This window comes from Liolophura sinensis, chromosome 12, assembly GCF_032854445.1.
Source record: "Liolophura sinensis isolate JHLJ2023 chromosome 12, CUHK_Ljap_v2, whole genome shotgun sequence".
NCBI classification, from domain to species: Eukaryota; Metazoa; Mollusca; class Polyplacophora; order Chitonida; family Chitonidae; genus Liolophura; species Liolophura sinensis.
This window is the reverse complement of record NC_088306.1, coordinates 28,049,766-28,067,229: the sequence shown is the minus strand read 5'-3', so window position 1 is coordinate 28,067,229 and position 17,464 is coordinate 28,049,766. Positions and strand designations below refer to the sequence as shown.

The following is a 17,464-nucleotide window of genomic DNA, read 5'->3' as shown; positions in this document are numbered from 1 at the left end:
TGGTGGGACCTACACAGATCCCGTGGTAACGTAGGGTTTGGGGTGGGGTGGCTCGTGGGGTATGGTGGTGTGGGGTTGGGGTGGGGTGGGGCGTGGGGTGTGGTGGGACCTACACAGATCCCGTGGTAACGTAGGGGTTGGGGTGGGGTGGGGCGTGGGGTGTGGTGGGACCTACACAGATCCCGTGGTAACGTAGGGGTTGGGATGGGGTGGGGCGTGGGGTGTGGTGGGACCTACACAGATCCCGTGGTAACGTAGGGGTTGGGGTGGGGTGGGGTGGGGCGTGGGGTGTGGTGGGACCTACACAGATCCCGTGGTAACGTAGGGGTTGGGGTGGGGTGGGGTGGGGCGTGGGGTGTGGTGGGACCTACACAGATCCCGTGGTAACGTAGGGGTTGGGGTGGGGTGGGGCGTGGGGTGTGGTGGGACCTACACAGATCCCGTGGTAACGTAGGGGTTGGGGTGGGGTGGGGCGTGGGGTGTGGTGGGAACTACACAGATCCCGTGGTAACGTAGGGATCATGTATAATCAGAGGAAAACATGATGAATCTCGTTGGACCTGAGTCGCAATTGCATTTTTCGTTTTGCATTTTATAAAGCCGGATTTTTCACAATATCTGTCTTTGGTTGAAGAGACGAAAGATTAGGGTAACCATACTTTTATGAGGTTTTCACCGCATGATAAAAGCCGGAGACAAATTGTCGGTAAAATTAAGCTGTATGTAAATGTATAAATTCATAATCGGGATTCTAGCCATCCGAATTACAATAATGAGTGGTTTTCGTATTCCGATCGTGCTACCATACAAGTACATTCGTTACACACATGCACGGATATTCACGTTTGTTAAACACACACAAAAAAAAAATGTAAGAAAAATCCTTGGGGCGGGTTTCGTGAGTTTGTGCAGGATAAAATTGGGTTACGTCGATCAACCCATGACCGCGCATGCGTACAGTGTGAGGCTAACTGACCTCATCGCAACAAGGTGCCCGACATAATTGTATGGAAGACGATAACAACCATTCACCTCGGCCAATGTGGGAGAGACAAAAAACACCGACGATGTATAAGAGGGGTCCGCCAAGGAAGATTAAGACTATAAGAAATATCGTATCAAAACTTCGATGCACGTTTCTACCTACGCTCTAAAACATTAACAAAAAATGAGAGAACATTATGTTTTAAGAGTGATGACATGTACAATAGATAATGTTTTATATATCATATTTATTCTGTTATTTCCACAGAGCATGCGTCTGTTGGTACAACAGAGTACATAACGTGTTGTCCATAACATCATGTTATCTTGCAATACCATAATCTATATTCTATAATCACCATTTAGAAAATAAAATATGATGTTAAACTTAACAAATTTTGGAGTATAACTCCTGGGGCAAATTCGAACAGTCGATATGCGTTGGTGACCGCCTTGATCACGTCTTCAAACGATTTTTTCTTGAGGTAGACATTTACACGCGCTTAAGCATTGACAAGAAAATCTGTTTTGATTCATACAGTTCACAAATTCACAAAAAGGACTTGTTTAAGAGAAATTTACGATGAAAGAAGTAAAAAGAACATAAGTCTCAAACGATAAGATTGACATCTAAACTGTAACTGAATGCCACATTTAAAAATCAAATGCTTGATCGTTCGATTTAAATGTAAAATTATTGACCATGTGACTTAACTGGAACTACATATTTGAGAAAAGATGATGGACATGAAAAATATTAAGGTATGGCCGTCTCATCGTGGAAAGAGTCGTATTTTAAGTTCGCACAGCCTACGACAGTGTTTAACAGTTTGACTTTCGACTTGGCGTCAAAGGCTACACTGGCCTGACCTGAGTGGTGATTCAAGGTCAGCTATCATTGATATTGGCGTTTCACCCCCTACTTAAAAATACATTTGTGTTTTCCTAAATTCTTTAAACGGTTGTGACACTAGACTATAATGTCTGTACTTGCCCCGTGGACAACTGACAAGTCTTCTGACATAATTCCGCGGTCGAACCGGCGAGAGCGGGATTCAAACTCGCAGCTACTAGGTCAACCAGAGCCCGTGAGACAGCTTTGTCATTCCTCAAAGAATTCATTGTATTGTACTCTGATGAATGAACGATTGGCTGCTGTGCTCATTTCTCTTCTCAGTTCAATTCTTTTAATTTTTTTTTCTTTCAGCTTACACGACTTCATGTATTAAGCGTGCAGATAAAGCAGTGTTTGCTACAATTTCATCGCAGGTGTTAAAAGATGGGGACATGCCGAATTTGACTTTGTATTCACATAACTTGAAGGCCACTGAATGCCTCTCTACACGGAAGTAACCCGTGCATAATAACCCTCACCTACATTCTTTCAGACAATCTGATGTAAAACTGACTTGAGACCACATGACAAGCCCGAGGGGTCTAGCTCAGATTTAAACAGGACTTCCTGTACGTGGGATATGAATATAAGACGCGGCACGTTGCGTAAAAAATACAGAACGTGTAAAAATATAGGTATAGTCCCGTTGCAACATAGTACTTGCGGTGTGCAAACAACGATACGCGAGGCTATTTATGCGAAGCGGTGCGTAAAAAATATCAACATGTTGGGGCTAGCATGAGACCCCCGCCATGGTAGTTACATATGAGCATACCGTCAGCGCCGGTTTGCCAAGGTAGTTATACATTCACTTAATGACATAAGGCGATTTGGGTTTAGTCTGCTGCCTTGCCTGAAATGAACTCTTGTCGCGATACCGAGACTCTGCAATAGCAAAAGAAGAAAGATTGTGATATATTTCAGAAATGGAGATTACGGAAAAATGAGATCTTATCGGTGAGATAGCTCACTGCGATACGTGTTCCAATAAAATTCAGAACTACCGGTGACAGTTGTGGATGCGGGCGTAATTTTTATTTGAAGAAATCGCGAGACACATCAGAAAGCGTTTCCAATCAGTTAGGTATTTGCAACTAGCACTGAAACCGCTTGCAACTTTCAGGACTATTGTGAAATTTGACCTTGGGATGTAATATGACGTCATACTAATATGAATACGGTATCTGCAGTACGACTTGTCCAGGCTTTGATTGACTTGTGCCTCCGACATGCTTGATAGCCCAGCGCCTTTGGTAGGGAGATTATTTATATGACGCTGTACTTTAGAAATGTTCACTTATACGATGTCGGTTTGTTTTTTTCTACGGATGGAGGAAAGCTGAATGTACTCCACAGTCTGTACCTCTGCCCACTTCGTCAGGGAACTAAACCAGTTTTCCCTACACATGACTTCAGATGAAGCACTATGCCATTGAATTAGACGTTAATGTACTGTAAATTATAAAAAATTTAATTCTTCAGGATACCACAAAGTGTCATCATAATGATAGTCTTCAAGGAATCAAAACTTTATCAGTTTTCAAACCGGCCTCGAACAGGAAATTTCTACATTACGCCGTTCTCGTTACCCTATGTTTGTGGGGCCGGGTGGCAATAAGCAGTCGGTGGTACTCATCTAACCCTTAGCGCTGTTTGATGTTCGTTATAAACCATATAGTCTTCTACCAATATATGGTGTGTATATCTGAACGTCGCACGTAGGTTCGTAAGTAACTTGCCACATAGCCGAGGGACAGCCCTCGAACAACTACAAACACGGCCGAAGAGAAAACCAACAGAAGCTGAACTCGAACTATCAGCGATCACACTGGTGAGAAGCTTCCGAACAGTTGTGCTGGGCTAGCAAGTCACGGATGTTCCTCGGCATTCGTATACCATTCTTAGACCATGAAGGACATTCATGTCGATAATCGCATATCCATCTCCAAAACAAGATAAAACAACTTAAAACAACTTAAAACAACTTAAAACACCAGTTTCCAAAGGAAAATATAAGAAATAATATACAAATAGTAAACACGGCTGGTAATGTGCAAGAGAGAGGCAGTTAACAGTTTTCTGTGATTGAGGGAAGACATTCGATATTCTAGGCATGACACCCACGTTGTTCAAATTTTACATGCGTACAAATCCATAATAATTCTTGTAATAAATTTTGTAATAATTTTTGTAATAATTTTTAGGTCGAATACAAACTCGGGTAGCCTATCTCATCACGCTTGACCTTCAACTGTTCATAAAAAGCATTGTGTTGATGTAACAGAAACGCGAATGCTTATACCATGCTTATCTTCGGGTTGAGCACAATTAGACACCATTATGACACAACATATTGGTGGCATACAAGGGCCTTTAACAAACATAAAACATTTAATTTAACTGGTTTGTCATAAATTCCAAGTGCTTAAAACAGCCAAACTCAGAACAGGAAAGAACTAAAATTGTGGTTGGTATACATTTTTCTTCAATATAGAATAAGTGTACAAATTTTAAGCTTCCGCAAGGAAATATTTTAATTGTGGCTTTTCTTCACTATGATTTGACTTAAGTCTTAAGACGTTTGATAAACATGGGCCCAGAGCTATAAAGGATATTGTGTAAATACAAATATATACTGTAGGTATACAGTATACACCTACAGTCGAAATCTTAAGAACGTTACACAAAACGTCATATAGAGCAGACAAACGATGGAGAAAATTGATAAACTGAACATACTTGAAGCACAAACTGGCGGAAAAGTTTATTGTAAAAATACATAATTTGTTGATACAGTTTACTTTTTTGTAAAAGTAGTATGTGTGCTCATTTCGTCATATTGTAAAAAGCAGGAAGGCGTCACTAGTGTCTTTTAAGTAAACCCGATGGTAACACAGTTATGGCCATTGGTGAGTTTTTATATACACTTCTTCCTTGTTACTAGGTTTTGTTAGAATAAAATCTTGTCTGTGGTGAATTAGGTGGTATAATAAGCCTGAGACCTGCATTATCATCATATATAAATAGTGTTAATTTGTTTTTTTTGACAACAACTTGAGGACATACTAGGCTTATACTTGCTATTATCATATATACACGTATGTATAATCGCCCCACCTCCACCCCACTTGAACGTTCCGGGTTCAGGCATGGGACTAACCAGCTTGGCAATTCAGCTAGAAACCACTCGCCCCCAGAAACAACACACGCTCGTGAGACGGACATAGAGAAAACGCCGGTTATAGTGATCTCTAGTTCTAACATTAGGATTTCATAGCTGATTTTAATGAAATTACCCCAGCTATATCAAAGGAAATGAAACTTAGCATTACCTATATTCGTATATATAAGCTTGGTTAAAATATCTAGAGAAGACTCGGGGATCTCGTGGCCAAGGAATTAACACGCCAGCGCAGCACAATAACCCGATAGCCTCTAAAGGACTGTTTTTCATTGGGTTTTTTCTTCTACGGCATCTGCAAAACATATAAAGCTTTAGTGACTGCTCGCACAAGATACATAACTTGTGTCACAATTTTTTTTTGCTGGGAACTACATGTATCTACCACCATAAATTTGTTTTATTTATTTACTTTATTTATTTATTTCATTTCATAGTTATTTAACACCAAATACTTAAGAATATTTCACTAATATATACACATATGCGTGCGTGTGTGCGTGCGTTCGTGCGTGTGTATGTATGTATGCTTGTGGTTTTACGTGCGACCAAAAGTTCATTAGGGGCCTCCGTGGCTCAGTTGGTTAGCGCGCTAGCGCAGCGTAATGACCCAGGGGTCTCTCACCAATGCGATCGCTGTGAGTTCAAGTCCAGCTCATGCTGGCTTCCTCTCCGGTCGTACGTGGAAAAGTCTGCCAGCAACCTACGGATGGTCCTGGATTTCCCCAGGGCTCTGCCCTGTTTCCACCCACCATAATCCTGGCCGCCGTCGTATAAGTGAAATATTCTTGAGTACGGCGTAAAACACCGTAAATAAATAAATCAAGAAGGTCCATTATTCAGAAGTATGCAACTTCTCTGTAGCTTGATTCGGCGGCATATTGCACATGTTACGTTATCAGTAGAAGTTCGAGCCACCTGGTGGAGAAATATGCCAACCTCTTGGGTGGAAATTCTGAACTGAATCATGGGAAATCTAATATAAACGGCTCCTACAAGAACTGGCCACACGTTGATACCGAACTCCGTAAAAACTATACGATTTTGCTAATCATTGTTGCTATGCAGTTAAGAACCCATTGACTATTTTTAACATTTCCAAGCAACTCTAAAACAGTTATTATCAAAGACATTGTAGCCCTTTTACAAAACTCTCCGTTGTCGTAATTTTTTTTCAACACAACAACGCTTGAAAAAAAATTTTTTTTTCCCACCATGCATGAGCCATTTCTCATACATTTTCTGCCCAATAGAGCGCAAAAAAATACATGGCTGCGCAGATAGGTTACATAACGTGTTAGAGATGGAAGAAAAGTGTAAGGTGGCGTGTAGACTAGGGATATAGGGAAATTGTATACTTATAGACAATGGACTTCTGGTCGCACTTGGCAATTTTCAGTCATATGAAGATTAGGAGTCAGTAGGTGTGCATAAATATGCTGTGTCTTCCTTCTTGTCTTCTTGCTGCCGTCACTGACGAATCAGTACTGTGCGCCAAGAAAGGCAGCAACAAGTAGCAATATTAAACTCTTTGATGTGACGCGATCCGCGGGTTTGATCCCGGATCTCCAGACCTCGTGGAGGACGCTCTAATCTCTAGGCCACCGAGGCGGTCTATATGGCGCTGACACAAATGGATATAAACATTCTGACATATCCATGATCAAACTTATAGAGCGCTGTGGAGTAAAATAACATGAGGAAAACAAGGACAGACTGCTCAGAAAATCAGGAGAATCCAGACTGGTCACAATAACGGGAAGGGCGATCTACAGGCATACTAACTGCGTATGTACATGTACAGGGTCTAACGTGTGTGTCATATCGTATCTAACACGATATATATATATATATATATATATATATATATATATATATATATATATATATATATATATATATATATATATACAGAGAGAGAGGAACTCTTGTCTCACCGACATAAACAAATATACATGACCCAGATAGTGTTATTGTCTATATATCACAGATACAAGCTGTCATAAAAAACATGCGACTTTTGAAGCGAGATAACCTATGTGTTCACCTGCCCATCCAAAACAGAAACGATAAAATGTGGATAATCAATGTCTTCTGATAAAACACGCGGCTTGGGGAAGTATGTGTCCTTGAGAGGTATAGTTCACATCCTTACCTATTTCAGTTGTGAAGGATAGTATGAATTTTCCGGTTGTAAAGAAAAAAGTCTACGTATTTATACGTAGCGTTTTATACAGGAGATCAGAAAGAATCGTTTGTTAAATGGTTTTGCTAACAGGTACAATAAATGCCAGTACCAATATGTCTGTTGGTAATGCTTCCAGACATAGGCTGAAATATTCTAGTCATAGTGCTAAGTAAATATAGTTGCATCATATCAAAAATAATTGATAACAGTTGGCACCTTGATAAAAACTGATCTGCTAAGATTCGCGTTATTGTTTATACAACCTATAAGGGAAGTATATGTAATAACAGGTGTTGCTGCTTCCACTAGCAAAGATAAATTAATTTATACTTCTGCAAACAGGTATATTTATTTTCATTAAAACCGTGTTTTTATAAGTTGACAAACACTGTTCAAAGTGTTTCTAGAAATAACTACAATACCTAGTATTACAATCCTTTTTTCTACAAGTCAGAGAACAACAGCTCGTGTTTCTAGGAATAACTACCTGTATTTAGTGTTGTAACAATGTTTCTTTTAGTCAGCATACATTATATATTGGTGTTTCTACAAATAACGAGGCCTACATGAATCTAGTATTACAGAAGTGTGGTTCTAAATCTAAATGTTTGTACATCTGTTGGTTATTCTACAAATAACGAGGCCTACATGAATCTAGTATTACAGAAGTGTGGTTCTAAATCTAAGTGTTTGCACATCTGTTGGTTATTCTACAAATAACGAGGCCTACATGAATCTAGTGTTAGAGACGTGTGGTTCTAAATCTAAATGTTTGTACATCTGTTGGTTAATCTACAAATAACGAGGCCTACATGTATCTAGTATTACAGAAGTGTGGTTCTAAATCTAAATGTCTGTACATCTGTTGGTTAATCTACAAATAACGAGGCCTACATGCATCTAGTATTACAGAAGTGTGGTTCTAAATCTAAATGTTTGTACATCTGTTGGTTATTCTATAAATAACGAGGCCTACATGCATCTAGTGTTACAGAAGTGTGGTTCTAGATCTAAATGTTTGTACATCTGTTGGTTATTCTACAAATAACGAGGCCTACATGAATCTAGTGTTACAGACGTTTGGTTCTAAATCTAAATGTTTGTATATCTGTTGGTTATTCTACAAATAACGAGGCCTACATGAATCTAGTATTACAGAAGTGTGGTTGTAAATCTAAATGTTTGTACATCTGTTGGTTATTCTGCAAATAATGAGGCCTACATGTATCTAGTGTTACAGAAGTGTGGTTCTAAATCTAAATGTTTGTACATCTGTTGGTTATTCTGCAAATAATGAGGCCTACATGTATCTAGTATTACAGAAGTGTGGTTCTAATCTAAATGTTTGTACATCTGTTGGTTAATCTACAAATAACGAGGCCTACATGTATCTAGTATTACAGAAGTGTGGTTGTAAATCTAAATGTTTGTACATCTGTTGGTTATTCTACAAATAACGAGGCCTACATGAATCTAGTATTACAGAAGTGTGGTTCTAAATCTAAGTGTTTGTACATCTGTTGGTTATTCTGCAAAAAACGAGGCCTACATGAATCTAGTGTTACAGGCGTTTGGTTTTAAATCTAAATGTTTGTATATCTGTTGGTTATTCTATAAATAACGAGGCCTACATGTATCTAGTGTTACAGAAGTGTGGTTGTAAATCTAAATGTTTGTACATCTGTTGGTTATTCTGCAAATAACGAGGCCTACATGTATCGAGTATTACAGAAGTGTGGTTCTAATCTAAATGTTTGTACATCTGTTGGTTAATCTACAAATAACGAGGCCTACATGTATCTAGTATTACAGAAGTGTGGTTGTAAATCTAAATGTTTGTACATCTGTTGGTTAATCTACAAATAACGAGGCCTACATGTATCTAGTATTACAGAAGTGTGGTTCTAAATCTAAATGTTTGTACATCTGTTGGTTATTCTACAAATAACGAGGCCTACATGTATCTAGTATTACAGAAGTGTGGTTCTAAATCTAAATGTTTGTACATCTGTTGGTTATTCTGCAAATAACGAGGCCTACATGTATCTAGTGTTACTGAAGTGTGGTTCTAAATCTAAATGTTTGTACATCTGTTGGTTATTCTACAAATAACGAGGCCTACATGTATCTAGTGTTACTGAAGTGTGGTTCTAAATCTAAATGTTTGTACATCTGTACAAATAACGAGGCCTACATGAATCTAGTATTACAGAAGTGTGGTTCTGAATCTAAATGTTTGTACATCTGTTGGTTATTCTACAAATAACGAGGCCTACATGTATCTAGTGTTACAGAAGTGTGGTTGTAAATCTAAATGTCTGTACATCTGTTGGTTATTCTACAAATAACGAGGCCTACATGTATCTAGTGTTACAGAAGTGTGGTTCTAAATGTAAATGTTTGTATATCTGTTGGTTATTCTATAAATAACGAGGCCTACATGAATCTAGTATTACAGAAGTGTGGTTGTAAATCTAAATGTTTGTACATCTTTTGGTTATTCTACAAATAACGAGGCCTACATGTATCTAGTATTACAGAAGTGTGGTTGTAAATCTAAATGTTTGTACATCTGTTGGTTATTCTACAAATAACGAGGCCTACATGAATCTAGTGTTACAGAAGTGTGGTTGTAAATCTAAATGTCTGTACATCTGTTGGTTATTCTACAAATAACGAGGCCTACATGTATCTAGTATTATACACTTATCTCAATAATTCGAGTACATTAGCTGATGTTTCTAGTTATAAATACACGTGTCTGTTATTATAACATCCGACCATCCGACTATAACCGTGTTTTTACATGTTTGAATACATCTGTGGTGTTTTTAAAAATAGCACACATAGCTATCTGTTATATTATAGCCATTTTTGTAAGTCTACATTGGGGCCTGCATGTAGAGGCGCTAACGACCCAGGAGCCTTTTACCAGTGCGGTGGCTGTGAGTTCTAGTCCAGCTCATAATGAATTCATCTCCGGCTTCATCTTCCAGCAACCTACGGATGGTCGTTGGATTCCTCCTGGGTCTGCCTGGTTCAATCCCACCATAATGCTGACCACCGTCATGTAAGTGAGGCATAGTGTAAAACACCAATCAAAGAAATAAATAAAAAAAAATAAATAAGCCTACATGTTCATGACTGTAAAAAATAAATAAATTCGAAAACGTTAATATATATAGCTTCTTTTCAGTGTATGTCTATGTGTAGGCCTACATGTTTCTAGACGGAGCTCTTAACGTCTATCTTGTGACAATTGTAAGTCCGTATAACTCAATACACAAAACTTGGAGATTCTGGAATAACTGGGTTTATCTGTTTCTCAATTTACACGAAACACAAATAAATTCACAAACGTTAATATATATATATATATATATATATATATATATATATATATATATATATATATATATATATATATATAGTTTCTTTTCAGTGTATATAGGACTGTGAATCCAACAGTGAATGATTTAATACCAGGTAATATATAGCCCACAACTACTAACAAACGCTACAAACACGTACAGGTTTGTCTTGATACTGCAACCGACTGTTTAGAGTTGTTGTATCTACCTGAAAAGCTTGTGGCAGATTTACATATGCTAATAATAACCCTTACGGGTGGACACTATAAACGTAGCCTAAATAACGGCTCCCGATCCCCATATTCCGTGCAGTTCAACACCACAGCGGTATTTAGAGCACCAGGGGCCACATACCGCACTTATAACGTGCTGTTTCCGTACCAGACAAATCAACATCAAAAAGAACTATGCCATCAACAAACACATCACTGAAAACTGCATGGACCTTTAAAATACTTTCGCTAACTTTTTAAAAAACTGTCTTGAACAAAAATGAATGGGTTAAATATTATATGAATGGTGATCACAGGTCATTTATAAACCACTTGTCTTCCACTAAAATGGTCTACATATACATGTATGTGCATGTACACCACATCTATAGGAATGTACGTCAGAAACTTGCCAAAGGTGGGTGTTTTCCCGCCGTACACAAAGGTGTCCTCTATCCATATACAGCTGACCACTATCGTATAAGTAGAAAAGGTATTGTGTATGGCTGTAAGCAACAAATAAATAAATAAACGCGTCGTAAATAGATAAGTCATAACTGAATCAATGAATCCATCGGGTTTTCGTGTTCATTTATTTATTTAACGCAAGACTAAAGAACATTTCATTTATACGACGATAGGAGGAAACCCGACAGACAGAGGAAAACCCACGGCCGTCGGCAGGTTACTGGCAGGCCTTCTCACGTATGAAACGGAAATTAACATCACTTCTTAAAAATGGAAGATACTTATTCCAGAATTTAAGTTAAAAATGAACATTTATAGCAACAGGAAGCACAAGTTTGTGGAAATTCGTAGGCGTATAAAGGCACACTTCCTTCTCTCAGATTTTTTTGTCAACACAAGGTGTTAAAACATATAATATAGGCTATTATAGAAACTAATAAACTAAACCTTGTCATTAATTATGCAAATTAAACTCTCAAAAGGGCAAAAAAATCGATATCCGCACTTTAACTGTCCTTCTAGAGCTCTGTAAATTTTGTGTGATATTGTATAATTCAATAAATAGTAAGGCGTATATTACACATAACATAAGCCTTTAGAAATATTAAAATATTGCTTATGTGAAGCTTGGAGAGAAATTAGGAAAACTGCTGATCGGGTGCGTAGAGAGATATACAGAAAGGTACATGTCTGTTGTTAGTTTAGGTTCCATGTACCCATGTGCTGCTTTACAGGTTGTGAAATGAAGATCCGAAGGCTTCTGAGGGTTATGTTATATGTAGGTAGGCTCTGATACATTTGCTAGTAGTCACGTGTCATTTGTACATAAATGTTGTAGTCTAATCAACAGACTCTTCTCAACGACTCTGTCAGTCATGACTTTAGTCAGACATGCGACTAATATTGTTACATGTATACCGAGTCGCAGATTATTAACACATTTATCAGCCTGCCTGTCTGTCTGTCTGTCTGTCTGTCTGTCTGTCTGTCTGTCTGTCTGCGTGCTTGGGATTTTCCTTCATACATAACATTTTTTTCAGTCATATGATGACGAGGAGACATTAGCTGTGCGTAAATATTCTGCGCTTCTTGTGGCAAGGCGAGTTCATGCCGCCAAAGTGCTGCCGCCACAGGAGCATCATACCGATGACACCAGACATGACACCCCAGGCAGTCCCATTATACTGACACCGGTTGAACCAGTCCTGTTTTCTTGCTGATCATGAGCGCCAGGCGAGACAGCAACAAGTCTAACTTTTAAAGTCTTTGGTGTGACCGACCGGAGTTTGATCCCTGGCCTCCCGACTTCGCGGCAGACGCTCTAACCATCAGGACACCGAAGCGGTCATCTGTGTGTAAGACGGACTGTTTTGTCAGTTGTATTATCTGACATAGACTATGACATATACCACGGTCAACGTTCTATAGGTGAAGTGTTTGATAAATCATGAAATTTATCTGCTTGCCGCTGTTAGTGTTACATTTAAGGGGAGGCGTACAAAGTTCACTCGCAATAAATGAATATAACTTAAGATTTGCATTAATGTATCAATGTATTGTTTTAGGCATAAATTTACATGAAGTGACCAAATCCGGCGGTATGGTAAATTTATGGGTTGATGAAACTGTTGACAGATATATGGATGTATGCACGGATGAATTGATTGATTGATTGGTTGAATAGTTTATGGTTGGATGGTCGGATGTGTGATTAAACGGGGGACAGACGGACGAATGGACGGATGAGTTGTTGACTGATTGATTGATTGATGGTTAGATGGTCGGATGTTTGATTGGACGGGTGGACAGACAGACGAATTGATGGATGAGTTGTTGACTGGTTGATGGTCGGATGTTTGACTGGACGGATGGACAGACGGACGAATGGATGGGTGAGTGGTTGACTGACTGATGGTTGGATGGTCGGATGTTTGATTGGACGGGTGGACAGACGGACGAATGGATGGATGAGTGGTTGGTTAATTGATTGATTGGTAGTTGGATGGTCGGCTGTTGATTGGATGGGTGGACAGACGGACGAATAGATGGATGAGTGGTTGATTGATTGATGGTTGGATGGGTGGATGTTTGATTGGACGAGTGGACAGAGGGACGAAAGGATGGGTCAGAGGTTGACTGGCTGATGGTTCGATGGTCCGATGTTTGATTGGACGGGTGGACAGACGGACGAATGGATGGATGAGTGGTTGACTGACTGATGGTTCGATGGTCGGATGTTTAACTGGAAGGGTGGACAGACGGACGAATGGATGGATGAGTGGTTGATTGATTGATTGATTGATTGATTAATAAACTGATTGATTGCCTGACTGAAGGACGGTTGAATGAATATTGTAGAAATATTTCACTGGGTACAGAGGAAAACACTAAGAGAGAGTTTTTTGTTAATAAGCAATCATTCATGTATCCGTACTTTACACATTAAAATAACAAAAGCAAAACTACAGCGGTAACACACAGCCTGTATCCCTGCTGTGGTCACGTGACATCAGGGATAATACTTTAAATCTTACATCAATAAACTACCAGTATTATATCGTGCTTTTTGTTATATTTTACTTCAGACTGAGAAAGGTTACTTCATTTGTGGTTTATTTCACTTTCATGTAGGAATACAGGTGTAAAGCGCCTTGGAATCACAAATCAGCTTGGCACAGTTCCAGTTCTTAACTTGCAACTAATTAATCAGTTAACTGAATAATCCACTGGTTAAGTTTCATATCAACACACACAAATTTGACTGTACAATTGTCAATTGTGGGATTCCACAAAATCCCTTAAAATTATTGTCACGTTTTTATTATTGTAATTTGTCGTGTCTCGAATTCAGTTTATTTCACAATTTTCCGCCATTTTAATAGCGGAGCTAAGGAGGCCTAGATATAAACAGAGTAATATTTACTTACCTGAGACAAGAAATTGACACAGGAGCACAGCTGTCAGTATCCCAGGTAAACCACAACATATCTCTGTCCTTATCATGGTGGCTGTAAATTAGGCCAGGTGTGGCTGGCGATCACAACAACTCCATCGTCGTAATCAGCTATAACATAGGTATCACAAGTGGGTCTGTAACGCCCTACAGGTGCTACAGTGATACGCACTGTTGGTGGACTCGACGTGGTACACGTATCCGATGTCAGTCACAGTCCACCTGACAACCTTGAAACCCCTCAGCGGTTGTGCTGTGACACTGATTCTTTCGGCACCGGAGTGATATGTCTCATAATAGTGCCTTCAAACAGCGTTTCTCAGACACACACATAACGACAACAATCCGAAGTTCAACGTGTAGCTTTTATACACGCACCTTACCGTAACCAGCTAAAAGGCGGCAATTCCGGGTAGTGTCTGTACTACGATACCGACAGGCCTACGGCATGTAAAACGTTCCTCCAACTGTATATCGTACACTTCACTTTATGACTGCAGCTGCCGGTGGAGCTGAATAAGGAAATAAAGAAAAGAAGAAAACGGGAACAGAGAAAAACCGTGGCTTATTTAACTTCAACACATGACACGGATCTACCGGCCCCTGTCATAGACACACTGTCACGTGACTACATGCTTTATCATAGTTTTAACCTCTATAAGTGCCATTCGTAAACACATGTCCAAGCTGGTACTGAAGGTATTTTAGCTTTGAGAGACTCGGGGGGCGGGGCCGACCCGTGCATAACCATACAGCACAGGTATAGTGTATAGGTTAAGCGAAGTTCGAAGTGCGAGATGACGGCATGCCTTGTTTTAGTCGGATAGGCTACAGTATATACGGGCCGAGTGGTACAGCTATGTTTAGACATGACTCCTACATTTGTTACAATCATAGCTACTATGGCTTTGTGTCATCCTTGAACGACTGTAAAACTTTAAAATTTGTTAAATTTAAAAAAAAAATTTCTTTGACTAAATAAATGTTATACACAATAATTACCAAGTCCAAAATAATAATTTTCGGCTCCCAGGTTCATCCGCATGAATGATTTTCAGTTTATGCTTTGATACAGAGCAGTCTTTGACATGGAAATGTTAAAAGCAGTCATTCAGCAACACTGCGGTGCCGGTGGAAGTACATTAAGACACCCAGTCCACTTTGGGAAACTATGGAGTATTAAAGGCTAATGGCAGACTAAAATGATGTATCCATCAGATGAAAGACTATTAAAAACTGTTCAGAAAAGTAGTTTAATTTTTTTTACAATTTGTTAAACTCATTAAAATTCACTTGAATATTTTATTCTACAGTGGCCTTTTCTGACCACAATGGGACCAGTGACGTCACACAAGGTTTATGCTACTTAACACACATTAGACTGCTACAGTTCATCATAAAAAAATGCATATATATATATATATATATATATATATATATATATATATATATATATGCATTTTTGAGGTCTAGTCAGAGCATATATATATATATATATGCATTTTTGAGGTTTAGTCAGAGCATAAATATATATATATATATATATATATATATATATATATATATATATATATATATATATATATATATATATATATATATATATATATATATATATATATATGCTCTGGCTAATTTGACCTACAAACGAATTACTTCAGGTAAAAGTATAGATGTGACTTAATGGATACCTTCTTGGTCACAACAAACCACCGGAGAATCTGACCCTTGAAACACAATTTTACTCGATTAGAAACATTGTAAAAAAATACAACTATTTACCTAGACAGTTTTTAATGGTTTCCCATCTGATATATACTTCATTTTAGAGTTATGTTACCTTTATCGAGGCAATTCAGGGACGTTCAGCTGTCTGGTTAATGTCTAAGGAGTACGGCGTAAAACACCAATCAAATAAATAAATAAATAAATAAATAAAATTGAAGTCTAGGTGGTGTATGGGATTAATATAAATTACTATTTCTGAAATTGATTGGTATCATTTAAACACTTATAGCCAGACAACTGCTAATCGTAGCTTAAATATGTCCACATACAACGGGAGGAACTTACACTGGACTGCAATTTTATGCAAATTATAGACTTCAAGCGCTCATAGTTTTCAATTTTTACAAGCCATTGAAATGAAGTAACTTTAACATCCTAAAATTAAGTTGTTTATTATATCTCGAAAAGCTCCAAACATAGACAAAAAGAAAAAACAGAATAGGAATCACCGGCCAGAAATACACCGGAATACATCAAAGTGCTGCCCTCACTGATGCATTATGTCGAAGACATCAGACATGACACCACACCCAGTACCATTATACCGATCTACCAGTCCTATTTCCAGTCTTTGGTAAGGCCAGACCCGGGTTTAATCCCAGACTTCCCGACTTACAAGCGGGCGCTCAAACCAGTAGGCCACCAAAGTAGTTGGTGTTCTGACAATAACGTTTTTCACACAAGTTATCTTTCGATTTTAAAGCACATTCCTATATACTGCAGCTGCATTTAATGCGATGACAGATAATTCACACTGAGTCTGATGATTGTACCGAGGAGCGTTCAATAGGTCTGTGATCTAGGCGAGTAACTCCCGATCACGTCGCACTGGGGTGAGGGGGTCCGAAGGCCGGGATTTTTTGTCTTCTAGCTCCAATTACTCTGTAAAAATAAACAGTTGACGGCGCTGACAGGACCATCTTCGGGGCCGTAAAGTATTCTCTGTTTGTTCTCGTCTTTCAGAATGTCTTTGTCCATTCGATTCAGCTTCCAAGAGCTCTTCCAATCCTTTGGAAACAAAGAACCCTGGTTTCTACCACACATAAAATTGAACACCATAATACAGGGCAAAATAAATGAAATATTTATTATTTCACACTAGATTAGCTGAAGTGCACACTAGATTAGCTGAAGTGCCACTAAATTAGCAGAAGTGCACACCAGATTAGCTGAAGTGCACACTAGATTAGTAGAAGTGCACACTAGATTAGTAGAAGTGCACACTTGATTAGCTGGAGTGCACACTAGATTAGTAAAAGTGTACACTAGATTAGTAGAAGTGCACACTAGATTGACAGAAGTACACACTAGATTAACTGAAGTGCACACTAGATTAGTAGAAGTGCACACTAGATTAGCACAAGTGCACACTAGATTAGTAAAAGTGCACACTAGATTAGTAGAAGTGCACACTAGATTAGCAT

The 17,464-nt window shown here is 38.7% G+C and overlaps 1 protein-coding gene across 3 annotated transcripts in view; it reads right to left on the bottom strand.

Moving 5' to 3' along the window:
* LOC135479448 (uncharacterized) overlaps nt 1–14,401 on the bottom strand; it is a 33,521-nt gene extending 19,120 nt beyond the window's left edge. For all 3 annotated transcript variants that reach the window (XR_010445853.1, XM_064759275.1, XM_064759276.1), the window contains exon 1: nt 14,227–14,401. Coding sequence is in view for 2 of the 3 variants with exons in the window: in XM_064759275.1 (XP_064615345.1) it covers nt 14,227–14,302 (76 nt within the window). In the remaining variant the exon portion in view is untranslated. The remainder of the gene's footprint in view (nt 1–14,226) is intronic.
* Nucleotides 14,402–17,464: the final 3,063 nt, after the last annotated feature.